This window comes from Bombyx mandarina, chromosome 01 (assembly GCF_030267445.1).
Source record: "Bombyx mandarina strain Sakado chromosome 01, ASM3026744v2".
NCBI classification, from domain to species: domain Eukaryota; kingdom Metazoa; phylum Arthropoda; class Insecta; order Lepidoptera; family Bombycidae; genus Bombyx; species Bombyx mandarina.
Window position 1 is genome coordinate 7534906 of NC_143208.1, and position 22778 is coordinate 7557683.

General features: G+C 35.2%; 1 protein-coding gene across 1 annotated transcript in view; it reads left to right on the forward strand.

Annotated features, from left to right (window-relative positions):
- Nucleotides 1-334: 334 nt before the first annotated feature.
- LOC114244525 (glutamate receptor 1) overlaps nucleotides 335-22778 on the forward strand; it is a 161174-nt gene continuing 138730 nt past the window's right edge. The window contains exon 1 of the mRNA XM_089728562.1: nucleotides 335-616. Within this exon, the coding sequence (XP_089584688.1) occupies nucleotides 523-616 (94 nt within the window). The 5' untranslated portion in view covers nucleotides 335-522. The remainder of the gene's footprint in view (nucleotides 617-22778) is intronic.

Consider the following 22778-nt stretch of genomic DNA (forward strand, 5'->3'; position numbering starts at 1 on the left):
AATATGTAAAAAATAACACGTTTGTAATGTCAAATAATATTTTAGTCATAAAAGTCGCGTTACAAAAATACTAAGTGTTAATATAAGTAAATGCACGATTTTAATGCAAAACGGACTCTGAAACTTCAGTTTCTCCTAAAAGTCACCAGCGTGAACTTTCTAAAGTGAGTATTCGAAAAGGAAATTTAAGAAGTTTCATCGAGCAACGAAATAGACCATTAAGCAAGATTATTAAAGAAAAATAAAAGTAATAAAATAAGTCGTGCGTATCGTGTAGAAAAGAGGATGTCGAGGGCGGCTAAGGGTGCTGGGCAGGGCGGGCGTGAGGTCCATAGAGCCAACGCCAGTCGTACGCCGACTACAGCGAGAGCAGCCGCTCTGCCAACTTGCTCGTCGTCAACTTTCCCTCTACGTAAATTTACTCAACAGCCACGCGTACCTTGTGAGGACTCCGATGCACAAAATGTGAATTTTATCAGTTTTAAAATTTAAACAGTTGTGATTTAATTAATTATTGCAGTCATGTTTAAATTCAATAAAATTGTGACCTTTTACGTTATTTTGACTTTGATCGACTTAAGATGTATGAGAGTGCGAGCTGAAAAAATTCCTATTGGTGAGTACCTTTTTTAAAAACATCTTAAAGTATAATCATATTCATGAATACTGTTTAGATTTTCTCTAATAACTTTTCCGCAATTAAAACATAACTTCACTCTACGATCGACAACTACTATCACGTTTAACATATTTTTAATTTAAAGATGATAAGTTTTAAAACTCAAGAACTGAGGATATTTTAAAAAAAAAGTTCCTCGTAATTAAAAGTATATATTTTGTATCTTACCTAAAATCTAATTTTATCTTTCTTGTATTATAAACTAAAAGAAATAAATGTATTTCAGCCGTAACTATAACTTTCCTGATGGGTATTACTATCAAATTCGGAATTATTTGTAACCGACAGCTTAAAGATTTGAATTAAAAAGCTTTGAATAATAAATCTTCGTAAAGCTTAGTGCAATTTACCTAGAAAAATAATAATGAAATTGTGACTCAATTTTTTACTGTTCAATTCGAAGATCTTAAGCTTAAGGATCACATAATATTGTGATCTTGTTCTAAAAGCTACGAGAATATATTAATTCGAGTGATTGTCATGAGTTAAAATTCAATTAATGCAGTTTATAGTTTGTATATTCAATAAGTCTTCTGACTGTAGCCAGTATAATAATATATTTCATCCACTTGTATTTTAGCCTGACTATACTAACACCTTAGAACTTATATCTCAAGGTGTGTGGCGCATTTACGTTGTAGATGTCTATGGGCTCCAGTAACCACTTAACACCAGGTGGGCTGTGAGCTCGTCCACACACCTAAGCAATAAAAAAAGAAGCCAATAATTAATTTTCGTTAACTTTTTAGTCAAATTTAGTGAATCAAGAGTAAAAATTCATGTTGGGAAATTAATAAATTTCAACAACAATTTAGAACCATTTGTTTTCTTCATTTATTTTTCAACAAATGTATTAGACACTGAGGGATCGTATCAAATCATATTATATTTACCTCAAAACAATCTAAATCTTGAAAAACTTCTCCATATTGATTTCATGCGCGGTTCAAATTAGAGTGTACCTGTATGTCTACAATTGTTCTGTTCAGACAGGCACTTTTTATTTTATTCGAACCTTGAAGAAATTAATTAAATTTAACATCTAAGTTTTTTAGCATTCATTACACTGTGGAAGAGTGATTTGAGCTAGATACCGCAAAGCAGTTGGGCGTTTAACTAACCCACTCGTATTAATAACAGCGCTGTAATTCTTGTAACAATTTGGCGCCCACAGTCTTCAACTTCAATGTAATTGACAGCTGTCGAGATCTTCTATGGCAATAGGGCTTATAGTCATTTTTTACAAATAATACACATGCAAATGAATTATGATTAAAATTCAGTAAAAGGAATAATAATTGCAAATCAATATGTTATTTTTAATTTAATTATTACTTGTTTTGTGTGTCTAATAGAGAACGACACTCGCTTAGTACGGTCGTAGATCGTGAAGTTGAATTTTTATAGCTTAGACGGGTGAATGAGCTCACGACTCACCTGGTATTAAGCGCTAATATATCAAGAACGTAAATGCCGCTTGAGATTTGATTTCTACGACTCAGTTCTATAGTATAACGGCTGCCCCACCCTTCAAAGGGGAAGGCATTACTGCTTCGCAGCAGAAATAGGTATGGTGGTGGAACCTATCCGTGTGGATTTACAAAACGCCCTACCCCTAGTGCCTGTTCGTGTACATGATCATGTACATTTTGCGAATTTGAAACGTGATATGGAAATTTCAATTGCTTTTGATGTAATGAAAATCCAATAATATCTGCTTTTTTTTTTAAATAAGGAGAAGCAAGTTTCATTGTCCCGCCTATTTCTATCGCGCGTTGAGTTAGACGACCATTCAATATCAACAGGGTCAATTTACAGGTGGTAGGACCTCTTGTGAGTCCGCACGGGTAGGTACCACCACCCCGCCTATTTTTGCCGTGAAACAGTAATTATTATTATTATTATTAACACTTTATTTCAGTTCTTTTTTTTTTTTTAAACCATAACATTTTGTTAGTAATAATTACTTATAATCTATGTTAGAAACATAAAAAAAAAAAATCTAACACATAACTATGCGTAATGCGTTTCGGTTTGAAGGGTGGGGTAGCCGCTGTAAGTATACTGAGACCCGTAATGCGTTTACGTTGTAGATGTCTATGGGCTCCTGTAACCACTTACCACTAGGTGGGCTGTGAGCTCGTGCTTCCATGTAAGCAATAAAAAAAATTTGAGTTGTTGTAATTTTATGAACATTAGCTCCACTAACCATTTAGCACTGGTCAGACTCATCTGTCTATTTACAATCGTAAAAAAGCACTTTTTCTATTCGTGTCATTCGAAATTGTATTTAAGAATATATTATTATATAATTCAAAATAAATACAACAAATTAAAAAAAAAACAAGATGGCTTCTGTCATGTCTCGTTGACAGCTTCGATCGGAAATGTTAATTTCGTGTTTGTGAATGGCAATAAGGAGTCATAACAAAAAACTTTTTGTTTACTACCTCGATAAACCACCCGCCTTGAGGAAAATAATTGAAATTCAATTTCGCTCAACGATTTCAATCATCGAAATGAGCTTTACAGTATTGTTCTATTTTCGAAAATGCAGGCCTATGAACATAGGCAGGACCTAATAATCAATAGATCATGGTTTGAAGTCCAATCTCAATACTCTTTCGGTTGAAGATTTTGAATACAAAATTGGATTTTGTTATTGTAGGGAATATGATGTCTGCTAAAAGTGGTCACTTCCAGCTAAGAATGTTTCCTGATCATCTTAGTGCCTATAATAGCACTATTCTCCCCTAATTCCTAGCCTTCCATCCTATTTCTGGGCCCTTACTGTTTTAACTACTGTTATTGCTAGAAATCACATAAATCCAGAATCCGTTCTGTAGTCCGTTCCATCAATTGGAACTGTATTGGCATAGCGGCTGGCTCTGCCGTGAGATTGGGTTGTTGCTACAACAAAAAAAAAACAATTTCATATTACTTTGATTATAAAAAAAGAAGATTACTATCATTCAGATCACTATCATTTTAAACCACTGCCACGTTTACTACACATCAATCATGACAAAGGGATGGGCTCCGATGGTAAACTGTTGTCTTAGTGATTGAAAGTCTTTACACAGTATACTAAAGTAAATGTAAACAGATCTTACCTTCGCGAAGAAGATACCCGCAGAAAAGCTATCTATACTAATATTTTTCTAATACCTCGTGCGAGGGCTTATTAGAAGCTTCTAGCAAATATAAGTTTATCTTTGCTCTACTATATACTACTTACTACAGACTAGTTGTTTCAAATATAGGATGGATAGCTACTTTTTTTTTTTTATTGCTTAGAGATATGTGGAAGAGCTCAAATCCCACCTGGTCTTAAGTGGTTACTGGAGCCCATAGACATCTACAACGTAAATGCGCCACACACCTTGAGATATAAGTTCTAAGGTCTCAGTATAGTTACAACGGCTACCCCACCCTTCAAACCGAAACGCATTACTGCTTCACGGCAAAAATAGCCGGGGTGCTGGTACCTACCCGTGCGGACTCACAAGAGATCCTACCACCAGTAGCCTACCTACCTAGTAAGTACCTACTACTCTACTGACAGCATAATTATAATATTTTATTGTGTACATTATTTAATATCACTGTCGCTGTTTTGCATGTTTCATTAAGCAACGATAATATTTAATATTTTTGAAGAATGAATTTGATGTTTATCGAATCAAATAAAAAAAAAAAAAAATGTTCAATCTTCTAACGAACTACTTACTTTTGTACGTACATATCTTTAATTTGACCGCGAAACGTTTAATGTTATAAAAGCTTTCTTCGCTTTTTTCTACTGAAAGTGGCCAACTTTATGGGCTTTTGGTGGGCCGTAAATATACTGGTGGCAACGAATATCGGCACAAGTAGATGATATCAGGTACCACCCTACTTATTTCTACCGCGAATCAGCAATGCTTCCAGTTTGAAGAGCTGGGAGATCAGCTATATTTCACAATTGAGGTTTAAGCCTCATATTAAGTTAAAATGTGTGGCAGCATACACATATGACGTCTATGGGTTCCCGTGACCACTAAACATCAGTGGGGCTTGTATTTGTCAACCAGTCTACATATTAAAAAAATAAAGCTAATTACAAGTCAATTTATAATGGAAACACTTTCGAAAAGGGAAGACTAAGAAAAGTGTTCATTAACTTGGTTTAAATACGCGAAGTAACTGAATTAAAAATGAAGTCGACACGTGGGATGAACGTTCTTGAACACAAAAGGCACATCAGTGGCTTTCGCTTGACCATAGCGTTTACGATATCCTTGATAAAAAAAACTAAAGCGTCGATTATTGTTGTTTCATTATTATTGGTTTGTACATTATTATTGGTAGCAAATTAGATGGTTTTTTGAGTACAACCAACATTATTTTGAGTCAGGCTTATGATCAAAATCGAATAAGTAGACTTTGCGATTATTATTATTATTAGTTTATTTTAATGCATGTTTCTCTAAATACGATTTGTTTATTTTCTACATCCTACACTTTTACTATTTGCGGCAAACAACCTGTGTAGGCTGACGATGATGATAATTATCCTTGGTTCTATTATCTTTTGGTTCCTTTACGACAACTTTAAGCGCCGTAAAGCCTTGTATATTTTAGTAGCTTGTTTTTTGGATCACATATTTAATTTTATCTTCATTGAGTTTTCATTTTCGAGTGAGTTTTCAGTCGACTAAGTATTCCTGTTAATATAATATGTATTTCTCTCATCTGAAAAGTTGGCGGCTAGTTTCAACGAACCAAGGTGAAGCAAATGACATGTAAAGTAGCAAAATGTTTTCAGTATACAACTTCCATTGCTATTAGTAATGCACACAGTGTAAGACTTAACTTTGTGATAACGTACAAAAAATAACATATTTTTTTATCATTCATTGACCACGATCTCGGAGCGTTCGTTTGCGCAATACACTAACTCTTATGCAAACAGCCGTGAATGAAGTGTACCACAATAAGTTCGCACGTTACCGAATGACCGTGGGATGTTGCGAAACCTCCAGTTTTATTTTCTTTATACCTCGAATAGAACTTAAAATTAATATTTTTATAATAAGGAACTTGGTTCCTATCCGGTGTCCCACGACACCACACATCTTTTTTTGAGCAAACAGATTAAAGGCCTGTATCAAAGCAAAATAGGCGTAGCTGGAATAGCCTCTTAGGCTACCAGTAAATAAGTAGAAATTTTTTTTGAGATGTATACAAAAATAGATAACGATAGAAGGTGCGGTAAAGAAAACTATACATATAAAAGTTCATAAAGCTATTTTAGTTCACAGAATACAGAAATAAACAAGTATTTGAAATAAAATCTTGAAAGTGATTCCAAAAATAATGTCTAATTCAATGTAAGTTTTGCCTCGGTTTCGACAAATAGAGCGATAAACGATAGTATTTTTATGTGATTTGTAAATATTTTGAACAAAGAGGCAGAGTTATTACGTTGCTACGTTAAAAAACAAAACTATTTTCGTTCGCAACGGATAACGCTGGCCAAATTTTTAGTAGAATCGTGACCTATACAGGCGAATCTGCGGACGGAAAACTTGTACTATGTATAAAACCGGTAAGTGATAAATGTCGGATGCCTCTACGTATGACGAAGCGTGTTCGGAGGCACTTACCAAAGTTGTCGGTTTGGCAAGGATTAAATCTAGCTCGAACTATAACTAATGGACCGGTGGACTTATACTTTGCGATATTACGCTGAGATTACTTCCAATTTAACAATATTGTAATACGCTTATTCGGAGGGCTTCCTTGATTGTTTTTAGTAGAGAGAGCCAGATTAGCACCTTGCCTACTTTTTATATTTATTTTTTGTTCCGTAGATTGATGAACGAAGTTATGGCATACCAGATGTCAACCGTCACGGAGGCCCGTTGATATCACAACGTGAAAACCGCTACCAACCCTAATACATAATCTTGAACTCTTAATTGTATAACAACAAATTAATGCTTCGCCGTAAAAAATAAGCAGGATTGTTTACGGGTTTATACTCGTAGCACATGGTTGAATTCAAGAAATGCAGATGTGAATAAAACTAATTTTTGCGACACAACTCCGCACTTATAGTTCATCAATATACATGATACTTCACAACAACAGTAGCTCTATTGGCGTTAGGAAATCTTGTGAGTCTGCACGGGTAGGTACCACCACCCTGCCTATTTCTGCCATGAAGCAGTAATGCGTTTCGGTTTGAAGGGTGGGGCAGCCGTTGTAACCATACTGAGACCTTAGAACTTATATCTCAAAGTGGGTGGCGCATTTCGTTGTAGATGCTTATGGGCTCCAGTAACCACTTAACACCAGATGGGCTGTGAACTCGTCCACCAATCTAAGCAATAAAAAAAAAAAAAAAATTGTGTTTGAAATTTTTTGAAAAATAAAATAAAAAAGGTAATCACGTATCTATCAATTTGCAATTTTAGCCAACAAACTTTATCGAAACCAAAAAATTATGTGCTATTCATTGAACTTCGAATTTAACTGCAAGCAACAGACCATATAGCACAACTATTCAATTATTCAACAGATTCACTCACGGCTGAATAAAAACGGAACAATGACATTATAATGTGGTACACGAGATGAAAATATTCTATCTCCATTAATATATGGTGACGCACAGAGGCAATAGAGGTCAAAACTGCTTGTGAACACTCCAATCCTCGATCCTATTTTTCAAGCGTGAGATTAATACCTAAAAATCTTTCATCATCCACTTCAAGAGCCGTTCTAGCGTACCTTAGAAAATAGAGGCGTATTTTTTTTTGGAATATCACCTGCCTACTTCCTCTTGATGTGAAGCACCTAGATCAACAGAAAACTAAAACAAAAGAATTTATTTAATTTGCTTGAATCTTCAATAATATGCGAAATAGCACGTACTCTAAATTCTCAGGTGCTATTACATTCGTAAGATTTCTAATAATAGGACATCTTTATTTTTATTGAGACCGTTTTAATGTTCACATTCAAAATTAATACGAACTTAAACCACAGCTGTGCTTACTATCCCTATATTATGATATCTATCACTATCCCTATATTATGATATGATAACTATGATACTATTACTATCCCTATATCATGATATCTATCAATTCGAAACTAGCACAACGCCTATCATACGTTAACAGTGGCTATGCTAAAGCCATCCCTAAAGTGACAATCAAAACTACTCGTATTAATAAGTTTGAAGCATGTCAGATTAACAATTAAATCGTAAATCACAAACAAACAAACACGTATAATTGTATTTTAAGAATTATTAGTGATCCCGCAGTAGTCGAAATTCGACTATAATTAATTGAAATTGTAAGTTTGTATTATGATTCACTATTATGATTCTATTTTCAAAGACTATTTTTTATAATCACAAATTTTGTCAAATTAATAAAGACAAACAATATTTTATTTAATCTCAATTAGATCACAGACGTCAAGAACAAAGGTTTGACATTAATAAATAATATGCATGCGTGTGTGCGTCAAATACATGGTATGTAGTGTGTGTAATGTTTTCTTTATTGATTTAATGTATATTTTGTGCATTATTTTAAAAAAATATTAGCATTGTGCACTTCTTCTCTGTATTCTCTATAAGTGTGGAAAATTTCATACTCCTCCGTCCGCGCAATTTTCGTAAAAAGGGATACAAAGTTTTTGCTTCACGTATTAATATATAGATATGTAATTGTGTATAAATATTACGTATTCCATTGTGTTACTTACATTTAAGAGAGTGTGCTGATTAAAATTAACATAAGAAATAAAATAATAAAGTAAAATTCTATTTTATGCAAGACTCAATTCTCACTCATAACGTCCTTATACGAGGCTCACTTTATACAAGGCGGTTGTCGGAGCCCATAGAAATGTCAAGGAGAATTTCCCTGCTTACCTCAAAAGCTCAAGTCCCCAAGTCTGCTATTTTCCTTAATGAATTATGACAAACATACCACTAAGATTACATTATTATAATAACACAAAAATAGTAATATACGCCTGATGGACCGGTAAGTACCGCATTTTAATTGCGATAAGGGAGAAAGCGAGCAAGGCCTTATCTCTTATACACATATTACACACATATTACAAGATAAATATGATTTAAGGATGAAAAATGATATAAACCACAATATTACACACCGGAAAAAAAGTTTCACTTCTTTCACTTGCACCAATTTTGCACGCCCACCATTTATTTTTTAATAAAATAACTAATGGATTCTTAATTACTAACATAGTAACTTGAAAAAAAGAATTTTATTTGAAAAAATGAAGAGTCCATACATAACGTATTTATACGTTCTTAATCTAATACGGCTGAATGAAAGAGGAAAACGTACTTCGCAAAACTGAAATAAAGAAAAAAATACGTAAAGATTCCGCTTTTATAATAGCAACAAAAGATTTCTTTCACTTTTATAAGACTATTGTGAAAACTTAATCTTCACCCTTCCATTGCAAAACATATTTGAATGTACCTATAACATTTTTATCTTAACTCAAAATTAAGATTATCTGCAAAAAAAAATTCAATAAAAGCGATTTTCATAATTCAATTATTATCTTGAATGCATATCTTAATAAGATTTTCTTCATTACTGCAAAGACATAGGTCAATGACCGGCGCTTATCTACGACCCGTATCAGTGAACTTTGTAGATGAGAAAAATAAGAGATCTAACTGTTTTCGTATTTAGCATATCTTGACTACCTCTGCTTGACTCATACCTTCAAATACTAGTGTATACCTAGTATAGTTTAGTAATGTCCGAGGTCAGCAACCTTTATTTTAGGTGCCAAAATACATTGAGCAACGTTTTATCTGACCGCGCACCTATCCACGACTCAGCGCCGATACAGTGGGAGTCTTATACCAGTTTGCACGGAATTTAATGGACCATTTGTACGATCGGCCTGAATGGTATTGTAATGAACCGTGCCGATTGCTTAATTAAATCCCGGCGATATTATATTATCCAAATAAAACGGTGATATAGTTTAATTTCGTAGCTTCAAATCTGTCCGAATATTATGCCTACGGGCTATTTACAAATTTTAATAAATAATACAAGAGTTCACCAGAGAGATAATCACATCGACGCTTGAAAGGCAAACGTGACTAAGCGACAATGCGTGAACTTTACAGTAGACTAATTTAAAGTTGAAATACCTGAAAAAAAAAATTATTTTAACGAATCCAGCTGTAGTAGAATCTAGCTAGTAGCTGTAGGATAGAAATGATTTTAGTAGACCTAGAAATATATATTTTTTTGCGCATCGAATAAGGTTATTGCCTATCATTTATGTACAAAGCAGTTATTGTCACTTAGTCACTTTTGCCTTTCAAGCATCAACATGTTTTCTATGGTAATCAAGTTCTACCAACTACGAACAAGTTCTACCAAAGAAGAACTGATTTTTACTGAAATTTCTGAAAGATTGAATCAATTACCAAGATTGGCGTGCGTCCCTGAGCATCGGTAAATTGTTATAACTTGAAAAGTAACGTCGAAACGACGCTCACAAACGTAGCGTAAAAGGTTTTGACATATAGCCGTAATCAGCTGTGTTGCTGACCGTACAAGATTCCTACTAACTGCGACACGTGCGGACGATAAATGAGTGGGGAAAGATTAATGAGTCGGAAAAAGTTGGAGCTTGTTTCAGACGAATCTAGTGGATTGTATTTGAACAACAAGTTTGTACATGATACTAGAAGGCTCACGGGCACGCCTAGCTGTGACAGACGCTGAGTATATTGAAATGCATCCATTTGTTGATATTACGTACACGCCTCTATTTTACGTTGATGGTACTATATATACCACATAAACTTAGCCGAAAATAGCTCTGCAAAGTCGCATGAACGTATAGAGAACAAGGAAACCAACCACGAAAAATATTATTTCTCTTAATCTGAGAGCTTGGCATAGATCACTAGAAATCATTTAATTCATTTTAATAACATCACATATTAGATTTTCGGGAAAAAATACTTTATTGTTTAATAGGAGAGTCACTTTCGCACCCGATCCTTTGCCCATCCAGCCAACCAGTCAAAAAACAGTATTGATGAGTGTCAATATAGTTTTTTGATCCGAGAGCAAGATTAACAAATATTTTAAAGTATACTTTAGCTGTCTAAAATCTGTGACAGCTAGACTAAAAATGCTTACCGAAGAAATCTTAGCTAGTATTTTAATTTCAGAAACATTCCGAAGCCAGCGAGAAAAAAGTAGAAAAATGTATAATCTCGTTGATAAAGATAATTAATTCAAAGCTGGAACCCTTCGGCGGGTCGTTAATTCCCGCGTTTGACCTTTTTCATTTTATTTACATTTCGTTTTTACGGAAACTCCGTTGTGTAGCCTCAAACTTATTAAATTTTGTATTGTGCTAATTATTTATTTTAGGAATTGAAAGGTTCGAAATTGCGTCGCTCACTGAATAGTTTATGGATCGTAAAAGATATCGTTTCTATCCATATTGTATCTTTAGAATGCACAATCACAAAAGCTAAAGAAGAAGTAGTTGTGGCCTACAGGATGAGATGGGTATACGTAACGAGCGATACCACGATGTCAGTATGCGAATTCAGCAGGCAGGTACCGATTTTTCTAATGAAATACGCGCTTTTAATATTATTATACATTTAATAAAAATCGAACTAGTGGTAGGTTATGGTTGTGAGCCCGTGCAAGTAATTACCATCAATCACCCTGTCTATTTTTATCGTGAAGTGATTTCTTTTTATTGCTTTGGTTGGTGAACGAGCTCACAGAACAGAAATCTCACAGAAAATACAGACAGTACTGACTCATACAAAACAATGTGTCGTATCGAATGAAAACGATAGCGCCCTTATTTAATACTCGGGTGCTAGCATAGTAGCGGATAACTTATTGTCTGCGGCGTGGGTCTGTCACATAAGAGCAATTTTATCCAGTGTATGGTGCGGAACACCCATCATTTCTCCTTTGACGTGGTCTTATTTTAAATCCACCGGTCGCCGTGCGGCCCGAGCTAAAATCATATTTTTGCCTGCCTGATGGATTTATGTTGACATTCTCGTGAAATGCGTTTTTGTAAAATTAAAAACATTAATTTCTAACCGTCCAATGTTAGATTCGTTGCGGAGTTTCGTTGCGTGCTGTATTGCAAGTTGTATTCATAAGATGAAAGATTTGAAGCACGTTTGAGCGAAATAATAAATAAGTGAGCTTTACATACAGTCGAGCTATTTTTATTTCATTGATAGCTCATTAATGACTAAAAAAATTGGTTGTCCGTAAAGTCGGCTTACTGACGATAGTTGAACCTGACAACGTCATAAGAAAATACTGATGGAATGGTTTCATTTTTCAATTATCGTTGCTGTAAACAATTCACACCACATTCACTTTTCACTCAACTTCATACTTGACGAAAACATGTAAATGTATTATTGTATAGCAGCTGTCTACGTGGATGCATCGCTCACTCAAGTAGGAGAGAGACAGATGTCGAACGCTGCCGAACGCAGAGGCCGATTGTGCCTATTTGTCGCTCGTTGCGCGCTCTCACTTGCACTTCAAGCCTTAAATGGAACGCCTCAGAGCGAGGTAGCGCCGCATGAGTTATGTTTTTTCGTGCGTGCAGCCGGCTCCATCGAATTATAAGACGTTGTCACGTCAAAAATGGTTAAAGAATTCGTCTTTAAAACTAAAGAGTAGTATTTATCTAACAATTAATAATTATTTTACCCTCATAAAATGTTTAAGCTCCTCATAAATTAAAATTACATTGCGCACTAAAGGTTTTCAGTACAGTTTCTTTTTCGAGATATGCTTATTACCCGTACGATGGCTCCCTTGCGAGCTATAACAATCATTTTAGTCGGAAGATGAAACCTGCGGTGTACTTTTTAATTAATTGATTATTATAATTTACATTGTGTAATAAACTGCTCAAATGTACAAAAGACAAGATTATTGCTTTCAAAAAACGATTCTACTTACGTAAACAAATTGTTTTGACCATACATTAATCAATTAATATTTTAAGAAATATTCTAAGTATTCGAAAAGTTTAGCCTAACAAAAATCTATAATTAGTTTAATGACCTATTAAATAAGTAAATTGTCGATTCGTTACACTTTCTTGATAGCAAACAAATTCGCGGTCCGGCTATAGATAAGTGGCTGTCGGTGTCTATGAATGTCTCAAAATAGTATAATATAGTTGTCGTCTTCTATTTTTTTCATTGCCTTCATATTATTATATTACTTTAGATACGGGCCTCCTCATAAAAAGGCCATCAGCTTACCCTATCGTCCAATCCAACAACGTATCCCGGGCGAATTACCCATTACACACCATGTATGAGAACAGCTCTCGAAAAATACAAGTTGTAAATTTTTTGGTTCTTGTTTTAGCGTTTCCCATTTTCAACGCACCTTCCACAGTTGAAAATTAGCTGAAGCGCGAAAGCTCGAGGGATTGCGAACACAACTGGTGGATTCCTTTGCATTACATTACCGCAATACGAAATATGAAAATGTTCGTTTGCATTTAAAGATAATCAAAATAACTAAGTACATTGCTGTATAAGCTTGGCTTAGTTTTTTTTTTATTGCTTAGATGGGTGGACGAGCTCACAGCCCACCTGGTGTTAAGTGGTTACTGGAGCCCATAGACATCTACAATGTAAATGCGCCACCCACCTTGAGATATAAGTTCTAAGGTCTCAGTATAGTTAGAACGGCTACCCCACCCTTCAAACCGAAACGCATTACTGCTTCACGGCAGAAATAGGCGGGGTGGTGGTACCTACCCGTGCGGACTCACAAGAGGTCCTACCACCAGTGATATGCTTTTCGTTTAAGGTAAGGTGGTGAGTCATTGCCGTTTAGACTTTGGAAACCATTCTTTATACTATTACGGCTGCGAAATGAATGATTGAATTAACAATATATTTTGTACACATAACCAGGATGAATAATGTTCGATGACGTCTTCAATGATTGTTTTAATATACATTGCTCTATGTGTGAGCTAATTAACAATAAACATTATAGAATCTTAAAATGACTAGTAGCGCAATTTTGCAACCTTACCATTTAATACAACGATCCTATTGTCTAATTGCTATACCATCGTGGAAACTCTAAAGTGTTCTTGTTTAGAATATTCTCACTGTCTTGTCTGTAGTTGCGTTTCAATATTAGATACTTTGTGGTAGTTTAGAGCACTTGTACTGGAGTCCTTGGTTAGTTCGGAATTCGTATAAACTACAGAGGAACAAACACTGGATGCAAGTTGAAACAATCAAGTCAGCGGTGAATCGATTGGATCGTATTCAATTTTGAATTTCATTACAATGTACATATTTATGATGTAAACGGAAAAAATACACAATACAAATCAGCAAAAAAAAAACCGTGTGCTCTATTCATTATTACAATTCATAGTTATGTCGTGTAACAAAAGTGAACTAACACACTAAATCCTGGTCGCGAAATTCGATACTCAGAGCTGCCATGTCCTCATTCAATGCTACGATGAATAAGGACATATCTGACTGAATGGATTTCTTCTATATTCGTTTTCGCTCCATAATCTCAAATAGATATGTCTTGGCCCACAAAAGCGATATTAGTACAGGAAAAATGAGGATACGAGAGAAAAATTATCGATGTAGTCATAATTTATACGTTTTGTAACTCGTTATTGTAACGTTTGCCTTAAGCTATTCGTGTTAATGGCATTTGCGTAATCGATGATAACATATCAACTGTTTTAGGTGAAATAAGATCGTAACAGACATGAAGGATAACCTATTGTGTTGTTACCGTGGTATATATGGTAAGTGGTTAGCCTATAGACATCTACAACCTAAATGCCGGCACCTACCCTGATATGAGTTCTAAGATCTCAGATTTTTTTTTACAGTACAACGTCTGTCTCACCCTTCAAATCGAAACGCATTACTGCTTCCAATAGGCTGGTGGTACCTACCCGTGTGGACTCACAAGACGTTCTCCCACCAGTAATTACGCAAATTATAATTTTGCGGGTTTGATTTTTATTACACAATGTTATTCCTTTACCGTGGAAGTCAACCGTTAATATTTATTAAGTACGTATTTCATTAGAAAAATTGGTACCTGCCTGCGGGATTCGAACACTACTACATCGCAAGGTACGTATGCACCAGATATCCTGTAGGGCATGACGACGACGATTTTGTAGATTTAAAAATAAAAATAAAATCACGCGTGGCACTCGGGGACTGCCACGGTAAAACTATTGCATAGCATTTTTTATCAACTTATGCAATTCTAATTAGACAATAATAATAATTTAATATTAAAACAATAACAAAATAAGACCACGCTATATTTATAAACATTAACAAAAGCTAAAACATTAACTGTTCCCTTCACACTCGTAAGCTAGACCGCGCGAGAGAAAGATGGGCAGACTCTTCATGATGCGCATGCAGTGCGACGTCACGCCACGCGCTTATTCACAAACACTACACAAGCGCAAAGTGTGAATATGTTGAACGCGAGCTACATGGTAGGCAGAGTGGCGGATGTTCGCTTTTATTTTCGTTACGGAATTTCTTGATTCGGTTGCCGCACTCAAAACCCGCGGTAAAAGCTATGCAATAGCTTAATAAAGTCTTTCGTTTATAAGTATGTATCATATTCCTATCACAATATAATGGATTAATATGATTAATCTGTGTCCCCTCTTAATACCATTAGACACGTACAAAGGATGAATTTTATTTGTGGTTCACTCTACGTTTATTTTTCTTTAAATCTTTTAAAATATTGCAAAAGTTGATTGTTAAGCTCTGTAAAGCATCTAGCATGAACTCGTGAAAACTATTTCGATTATTTTTCGAGTACATGAAAATTACACTAATATCGATTGAATCGTATTCAAATCGCTTAATAACTCGTTCTTTTTTATTAAAACAGTAACGATTTTAAGAATTTTTCAAAGTATTCAAAATTGTTAAGTTCGAGCTCATCGTTCTGTTTTCGGTACCTATTACAACGTTTTTATAATTTTACAAAGCTAATTTTTATTCTAATAACTAAATATACAGGGTCGTTTTTTTAAAAATTTGAACGCCTTTGCCCGACTTTGCACATTGCAGTATGACCACCTGGGATTCTCCAGCTTTACTCAATAGTTCTCAACGTTTCTTAAGATATTTATGAAGATACCATGAAATACGAGTTCAATAATTTGAGAAGCCTTATAATTTTACTATGATTTTATGTATAATTATTACTATACGCATCCGTTACAAGAGACACTACAACGTCATGGCGGCACTGACTTGGAGATGCCTATGAGCTCCAATAACCACTTAGAACAACGCGTTCACCGATCTATGCAATAACTAAGAAAGTATAATAATATAAAGATTTGAATTTTGATACCTTTAGTGAGTTCCAAAGTTAAAATGAAATGCGAAATAGGTTTCAATGGCTCAAATGAAAGTTAAGAATTCTTTATAGTGTCTTAATTAAAAATGTTACTTTTCATTTAACTCGAGATCTTCTTTGTTTATTGTGGAATCAAAGTAAGTTCATAATAAAATGAATTCTTCATAACAAAGAAATAATTTTCTTAGAGCTTACAGTAAGTGCACGATTTTAATTGAGTAATCAAAGACGTGACAAAGACAAGTCTACCTACGTACAATTTGACCACATCAACTCTAGTCCTAATTGAAGACGTTATGTACTGTATTATGGACACGGGTATGCAACTAATTCTGACCGAAAACGTCATGCGTTTCTGCTTAAAGTTGTTCAATTTGACTTCAACTTTCAAGATGAGTAGCAACGTTCAATACATGAGTACGAAAATACGAGCTGTAATTTGTGATTGGTTGTACCAATTTCTGATTGGTTGAGCTCACAGCCTACCTGATGTTAACTCGTTACTGGAGCCCATAGACATCTACAACATAAATGCACCACCCACCTTGCGGTATAAGTTCTAAGGTCTCAAGTATAGTTACAACGGCTGCCCCACCCTTCAAACCGAAACGCATTACTGCTTCACCACAGTGCGGTGGTACCTATCCGTGCGGACTCAATAGAGGTTCTACCACCAGTCATTACACAAATTATAATTTTGCGGGTTTGATTTTTATTAGACGATGTTATTCCTTCACCGTGGAAGTCAATCGTGAACATTTGTTGAGTACGTATTTCATTAGAAAACTTCAAAACTTCGCCGCCTCTTTCTGCTGTGAAGCAGTCACGCGTTACAGCTATAAACAGCCGTTAACACAATTGGGATTGCGTCCTCATATCTCGTGGAAGATAACGACATCCATATTGCGATATCCATGGTTTTCCGTAAATATTTAGGCTCAGAAGCCGCGTGAACTCGTTCATCCATCTAAGCAAAATAATTACGGGACTGCGGATGACAACTAAATTCAATATTGTTTACAATACGTCCCGAATACGCTAGCGAGTTTATTTACTTGGTACCTTATACGCGTGCTGCACATCGAATTACAGTAAACTCCGTTTCTTAGATAAAAATAATTACACGTCGGAACATAATTTGATTATACGGATCTGCCTTCGCTTTAAGAATTATATTGCGATTCACGTTTCCATAACATTTGGGTTTTGATTTATCGAAATAAAACGTGATTTCAAAGTATGGTTTACTTCTGACAAAATTCATTTCGCGTCGACAAGATTGACACATTTTTTTTTCGATTCTTCTTACTTCCGATTCTTGTCGTATCGATTTAATTAAAAATATTCGTTCCATTGTTCTTTCGGTGTGCACTCAAATACTTTCTGATTAGCATTAAGGCGTTCTAAAAACGTTTTTGCACTGAAACTTGAGTTACCGATTGGAGCAATTTTTTTTTTCATTATTATTATGTTGTAATCATCTATAACCGTTCAAACAATCGCTTTGTGGAATATATTTCCTTTGAAGATCTTATTTTTGCTGTTATAGACTGACGAGCCAATAGCCGTTCTAACGGTAAACGTTTATCGTCACTTGCGAGTTCTAGCAATGCTCTGAGCACAGCCAAGCCTGCGTCTGTCTACAATAATTTTAAACTGTCGGCCATTTGGCCACTACATTCAGCACTATGCACTATACCAGTGTTTTCGCTTCTGCACGCCCCAAATTTAACGTAGGCTTTCAAACAACAATTACGTATCAAACACGAAACCTCTTCGCTTTCATTAGCAAAACAAACCTTTAAAACGTTTAGAAGCAAGCGTCGTACACTATGCCATATTTAGCGGCGACTCACACAAGAAATGGCACCCTTAATTAAATTCAATGACAACCTCCACGGAGAATGTACCAAACAATGCCACTATACAGACACACGTAATCTTCAGACTTGAGTTAGAACCGAGCCCGTATGCCGTTATTGTGATTTAGTCTGTGGTTGTTCTCAGAATGCGAGCCAATAAATTTGATCTCAATCAGAACGTTACCGTCATTTGTTATCCGCATTTCACACATGTGAATGCACAAGCACAGAGAATGAACATTTAGACATAAATACTAATCATATTGTTTATAATACCATTACGACACGCAATATGTTAGAACAGAATAATCTAATAAAACCCATAAAACATTTGGAAAAATAAATTTTATCACATTAAAATTATATAAAAAATCAACAGTTGGAGAGAAGTAAGTGGGTCTATAAATAAGTATACAGGATGAAATGAAAAAAATATATTTAAACTCGACAGTAGCACGTATTAGTTGAAATTATTTTTGTAAGCGAATACAATCTTACACTTGGTTTCCGAAGATTTTAATTTAGCAAAAACGTCATTTACACAAGGAAAAAACGGAAGTGTAAAGCTGGTGCTAAAATAAAATGTTCGATATCAATTTTCATGAAAATTATGAAATGATTGTCCTCGCCCAGATCAGGTCGTGGTTCAGCGATGGCTTTCATTGTTTATGTATGAAGTTATTATTTACGACGCTCGCCCTCGCTCGATTAGACGCGAGCCGGTCACCCATCCCATAATTCTTCAACTTTTGTTTCTTGATAATTAAACATTAAATAATGAGACCAAACCATATTATATTATTTATTCCGTGCATTAGCGTCAACAAAATATAAAGCTTTAATTACCCTTATTTCTAATAGGTATTTAAACAATTTTATCTGCTTGTAAATAGAATAGAATAGCCTATGAACTGTATACATTTTATTATATATTAATGAATATTGAAAAAAAATTCGAACCTATATTTACAAGGACGCTTTTTCTTGGAAGCAACAATTGTATGGTTACTATATTATTATGAAATACCGCTTGAAGCGCTTTTGCCTAAAATAATATTTCACGAAGGCGGCGTATTGCTATTGTTTGACTTGTTTTCGTGACTGTTCAGTTTTTTGCGAGATACGGAGGATAAAAGTATTTTTAAACGTAGTTAAAAATTATCTGGATGCTCGCCCGTGTTGACTTTCGGGCTTGTTCAGTGTTATACCTTGTTTTGTGTTTCTATCACGTCCCGGATTAATCCCCAGATTATAATGGCTTACTTGATAATATTCTGACGTTATTTTTATGTAACGACGTAATAACTACTTTAAAATCCTTGTTTAATACTTGGAAAAACATTAAAAGCCTCTTTTATTAAGAAGGATTATTTATTAAGTCTTATGGGCTAGAACACTGTGGGAGGACTAATACAAAAACCCTTTATTTTTTAGTATTTATTTAAAAACGAAATTTTAATAAAATAATAGGGGTTAAAGTATGAAATTGCCGTTCTATTGAAATAGGTACTTCGAATTGACAGAGAACCTTTATGGTTTGAAATTTTTGAGTGAAACTTTTTTCAAATGGTACCTGTGGGGTTTTTATTTAAAAAAATCTGCGACATTCGATAATCGACTTTCAGTTGTTTTTTTTTAATCAGCTTAGACAAGAAAGATAGATACTTCGAAAATTCGGGTGATTTTTGAATACGATTTCCAACGCGGAACTAACGCTGCAGAAACAACTCGCAATATCAATATTGCGTTTGGAGAGAGGACTGCTAATGAACGCACTGTGCGATTTTGGTTTAAACGTGAACATTTTGAACAACGAACCACGTGGAAGACCACACATGTAAATAATAATGAATTGAAATAGATGGTGGAAGCCGATCCGAGCCAAACTACCCAGGAATTAGCGGCATGGCTTAACGTTACCTTACCAACAATATTGACTTATTTGTGTCAAATCAATAAAATAAATAAATATGAAAAATGGGATGGGAAAAATGGATGCCTCATGATTTGACTAATCTGCAGAAAGAAACGCCTGTTGAAACTTGTGTTGCCTTGTTGAATTGATACAGAAATGAAAGAATATTTAATAGATAACAACATTGATAATAATAAGAACAACGCTGGTTCTGACCCAGGGGGGTATTCCATAGGATAACCCATTCTAAGCGACGCCATCTAGGCGGGCTCCGGATAGCCTGCCAACCTAGAGTGCTGGTGGTCGTGGCGCCGACGGCCGCCGGTCCGGCGTCCTGAGGGGGAGGCTAATGGGAGAGATGTGCTCCGCACTAAGCGCTTCACTTTCCCCCCTTTGCATTTTCATGAGTTCTGTCTCATGCGAGGTTCGGACGTGGATTATTGAGCGATAGGAGGTTTTAGTCAGTTCGACTCCAACATGCTCCACCCTCCATCCCCAGGGGAGAGCGGAAGTCCGGCGATTTCCTCTTGACAAGAAAAAAAAAAAAAATTTTTAGTACAAATTGGCAATTTCATACTTATAACCGTACTACAGCTCGATGAAATTTGGAACTATATTTCACATCAACATAAATGAAACAAAAAACATAGCTTATCGAAATCGTGTTACCAATGGTGGTCTTTTACATTTAATTTTATTCTTTGGCAATTATTTAGTATCTCAACAGCTGATAATAGCACGAAATCTTAATGTTGTGAACGGTATCCAATAGTAGGAGCTACTAACTAATTAATTACACATCAATTTTCCTTAGAAAACATCAAAAAAATTTTAGAACCTACATACACGTCGACTAAATCCGGTTTACTTTATAACTAAAAAAAATCTTTAGACGCTGAAAGGTTTTAGTGGGAGAAAACATTAGCGAGAAAAGTCGGCTTATTGAAAAAACAATGAAACTCAAACGCAGTAGTACTTCGGCACTCTCCAGAGATAATAACGTATGTTCAATCTTTTCGATTTCCATATTTCAGACAGCCGAGAGACATAATCTAAGCACACCTAGGCGCACGGGTAATAGACGGATCCTTTGCGAAATCCCCAGAGTGTGCGGTATTGTTAAAGAGATATATTTCTCTTAGCTTCAACTGGATTATACGATCCATACCAGTTTTAGATTAAGTTTGCTGTGTTTTTCATTTTCTCCATGGCTTCTTCATTATTTCAAAGTAGCTGCTTTTTTTGTGCGTAAACTTTTTTCTACTCGTATGGTACGAATAGGCAGACATCTATTTATACCGCGGGAGTAGCGTTGATTAACATTACCGGTATTACAGTGGTTTTTACGGATGTTCCGTTATAACTACTGAACCATGCATCCTATTAACTTGAAACTCGGTATCCATATAGAAAATACATGTACTTAATGGATAGGCTAATATTTATATGAGTGTTGGACTGCCTACACCAGTTGTGGGGGCATTAATGATGAGAATCTTTGTGGGGGTGAGAAATAATAATGTTAATTTTAAATGCCCAGCGAAGCGGACGGGTACAGCTAGTTAACTATAAAACATGTCATAGTTACAAAAACGATCCATTTTCCATTTAAAACATACCCGAGGCCTGCAAACGATAAGCTGCACGCGAAGGATTACATCGAGCGCTAAAAGTGAAATATTGTGCATCTTTTCAAGTTAACACGTGACACTACACTTAGCTACAACTTGAGCTATTGTCTGCGTTTCTATTGTACTGAGAATTTCCTCGCAGAACCCGATGTATGGCGTTTTGACTGCACCGATTTATTTAATAGCACAATGCTCAGAACATTCACAGACATTTCTGTACAAAGTTTTTGAACGTTTAAAAATGCATATGGTGTTTAACGTTACAATATGTCGTCGCTACGCATCGTTAACTTTCTGCGAACATTAAAAACACGGCTAGTGCTTTTCAATAGTCGAAACAAATATTTACTGGAACAATGATCGTTCTAATGTTAACGATAATTTATTTTTCGTTCACCTGCTTATTAATTATAACGGGAATTAGGTATTAACAAAAATGTCCTTGTATTAAAAGAACGATATATTAATGAATTATGAGTATGTTATTATGTCAGTTACTCGTAAAATTAATCAACTTTGAAGTCGTCGTGGCCTAAAGGATAAGACGTCCGGTGCATTCGTATATAGCGATGCAACGGTGTTCGAGTCCCGCAGGCGGGTACCAATTTTTGTAATGAAATACGTTCTTAGCAATTGTTCACGATTGACTTCCACGGTGAAGGAATAACATCGTGTAATAAAAATCAAACCCGCAAAATTATAATTTGCGTAATTACTGGTGGTAGGACCTCTTGTGAGTCCGCACGGGTAGGTACCACCGCCCCGCCTATTTCTGCCGTGAAGCATTACTGCGTTTCGGTTTGAAGGGTGGGGCAGCCGTTGTAACTATACTGAGACCTTAGAACTTATATCTCAAGGTGTATGGCGCATTTACGTTGTAGATGTCTATGGGTTCCAGTAACCACTTAACACCAGGTGGTCTGTGATCTCGTCCACACATTATGGCAATAAAAAAAAAACAGTCAGTAAAACAAATAAAAAATAATTACTAAACAAATAACAGATTGGAATATATAACATGTAGTAATTATGTGTACTGAACGTAAAAACGACCTGATACATTTGAATGGACTATTTGGAACAATGTACTGGTAGCACCCGTGCAATATTACTATCAAATTTAACTATTATAAATGATAGACAAGAACTGGTAACCTTTAGTAATTATGTGTAATCAACGAATATACGAATTAATACGTT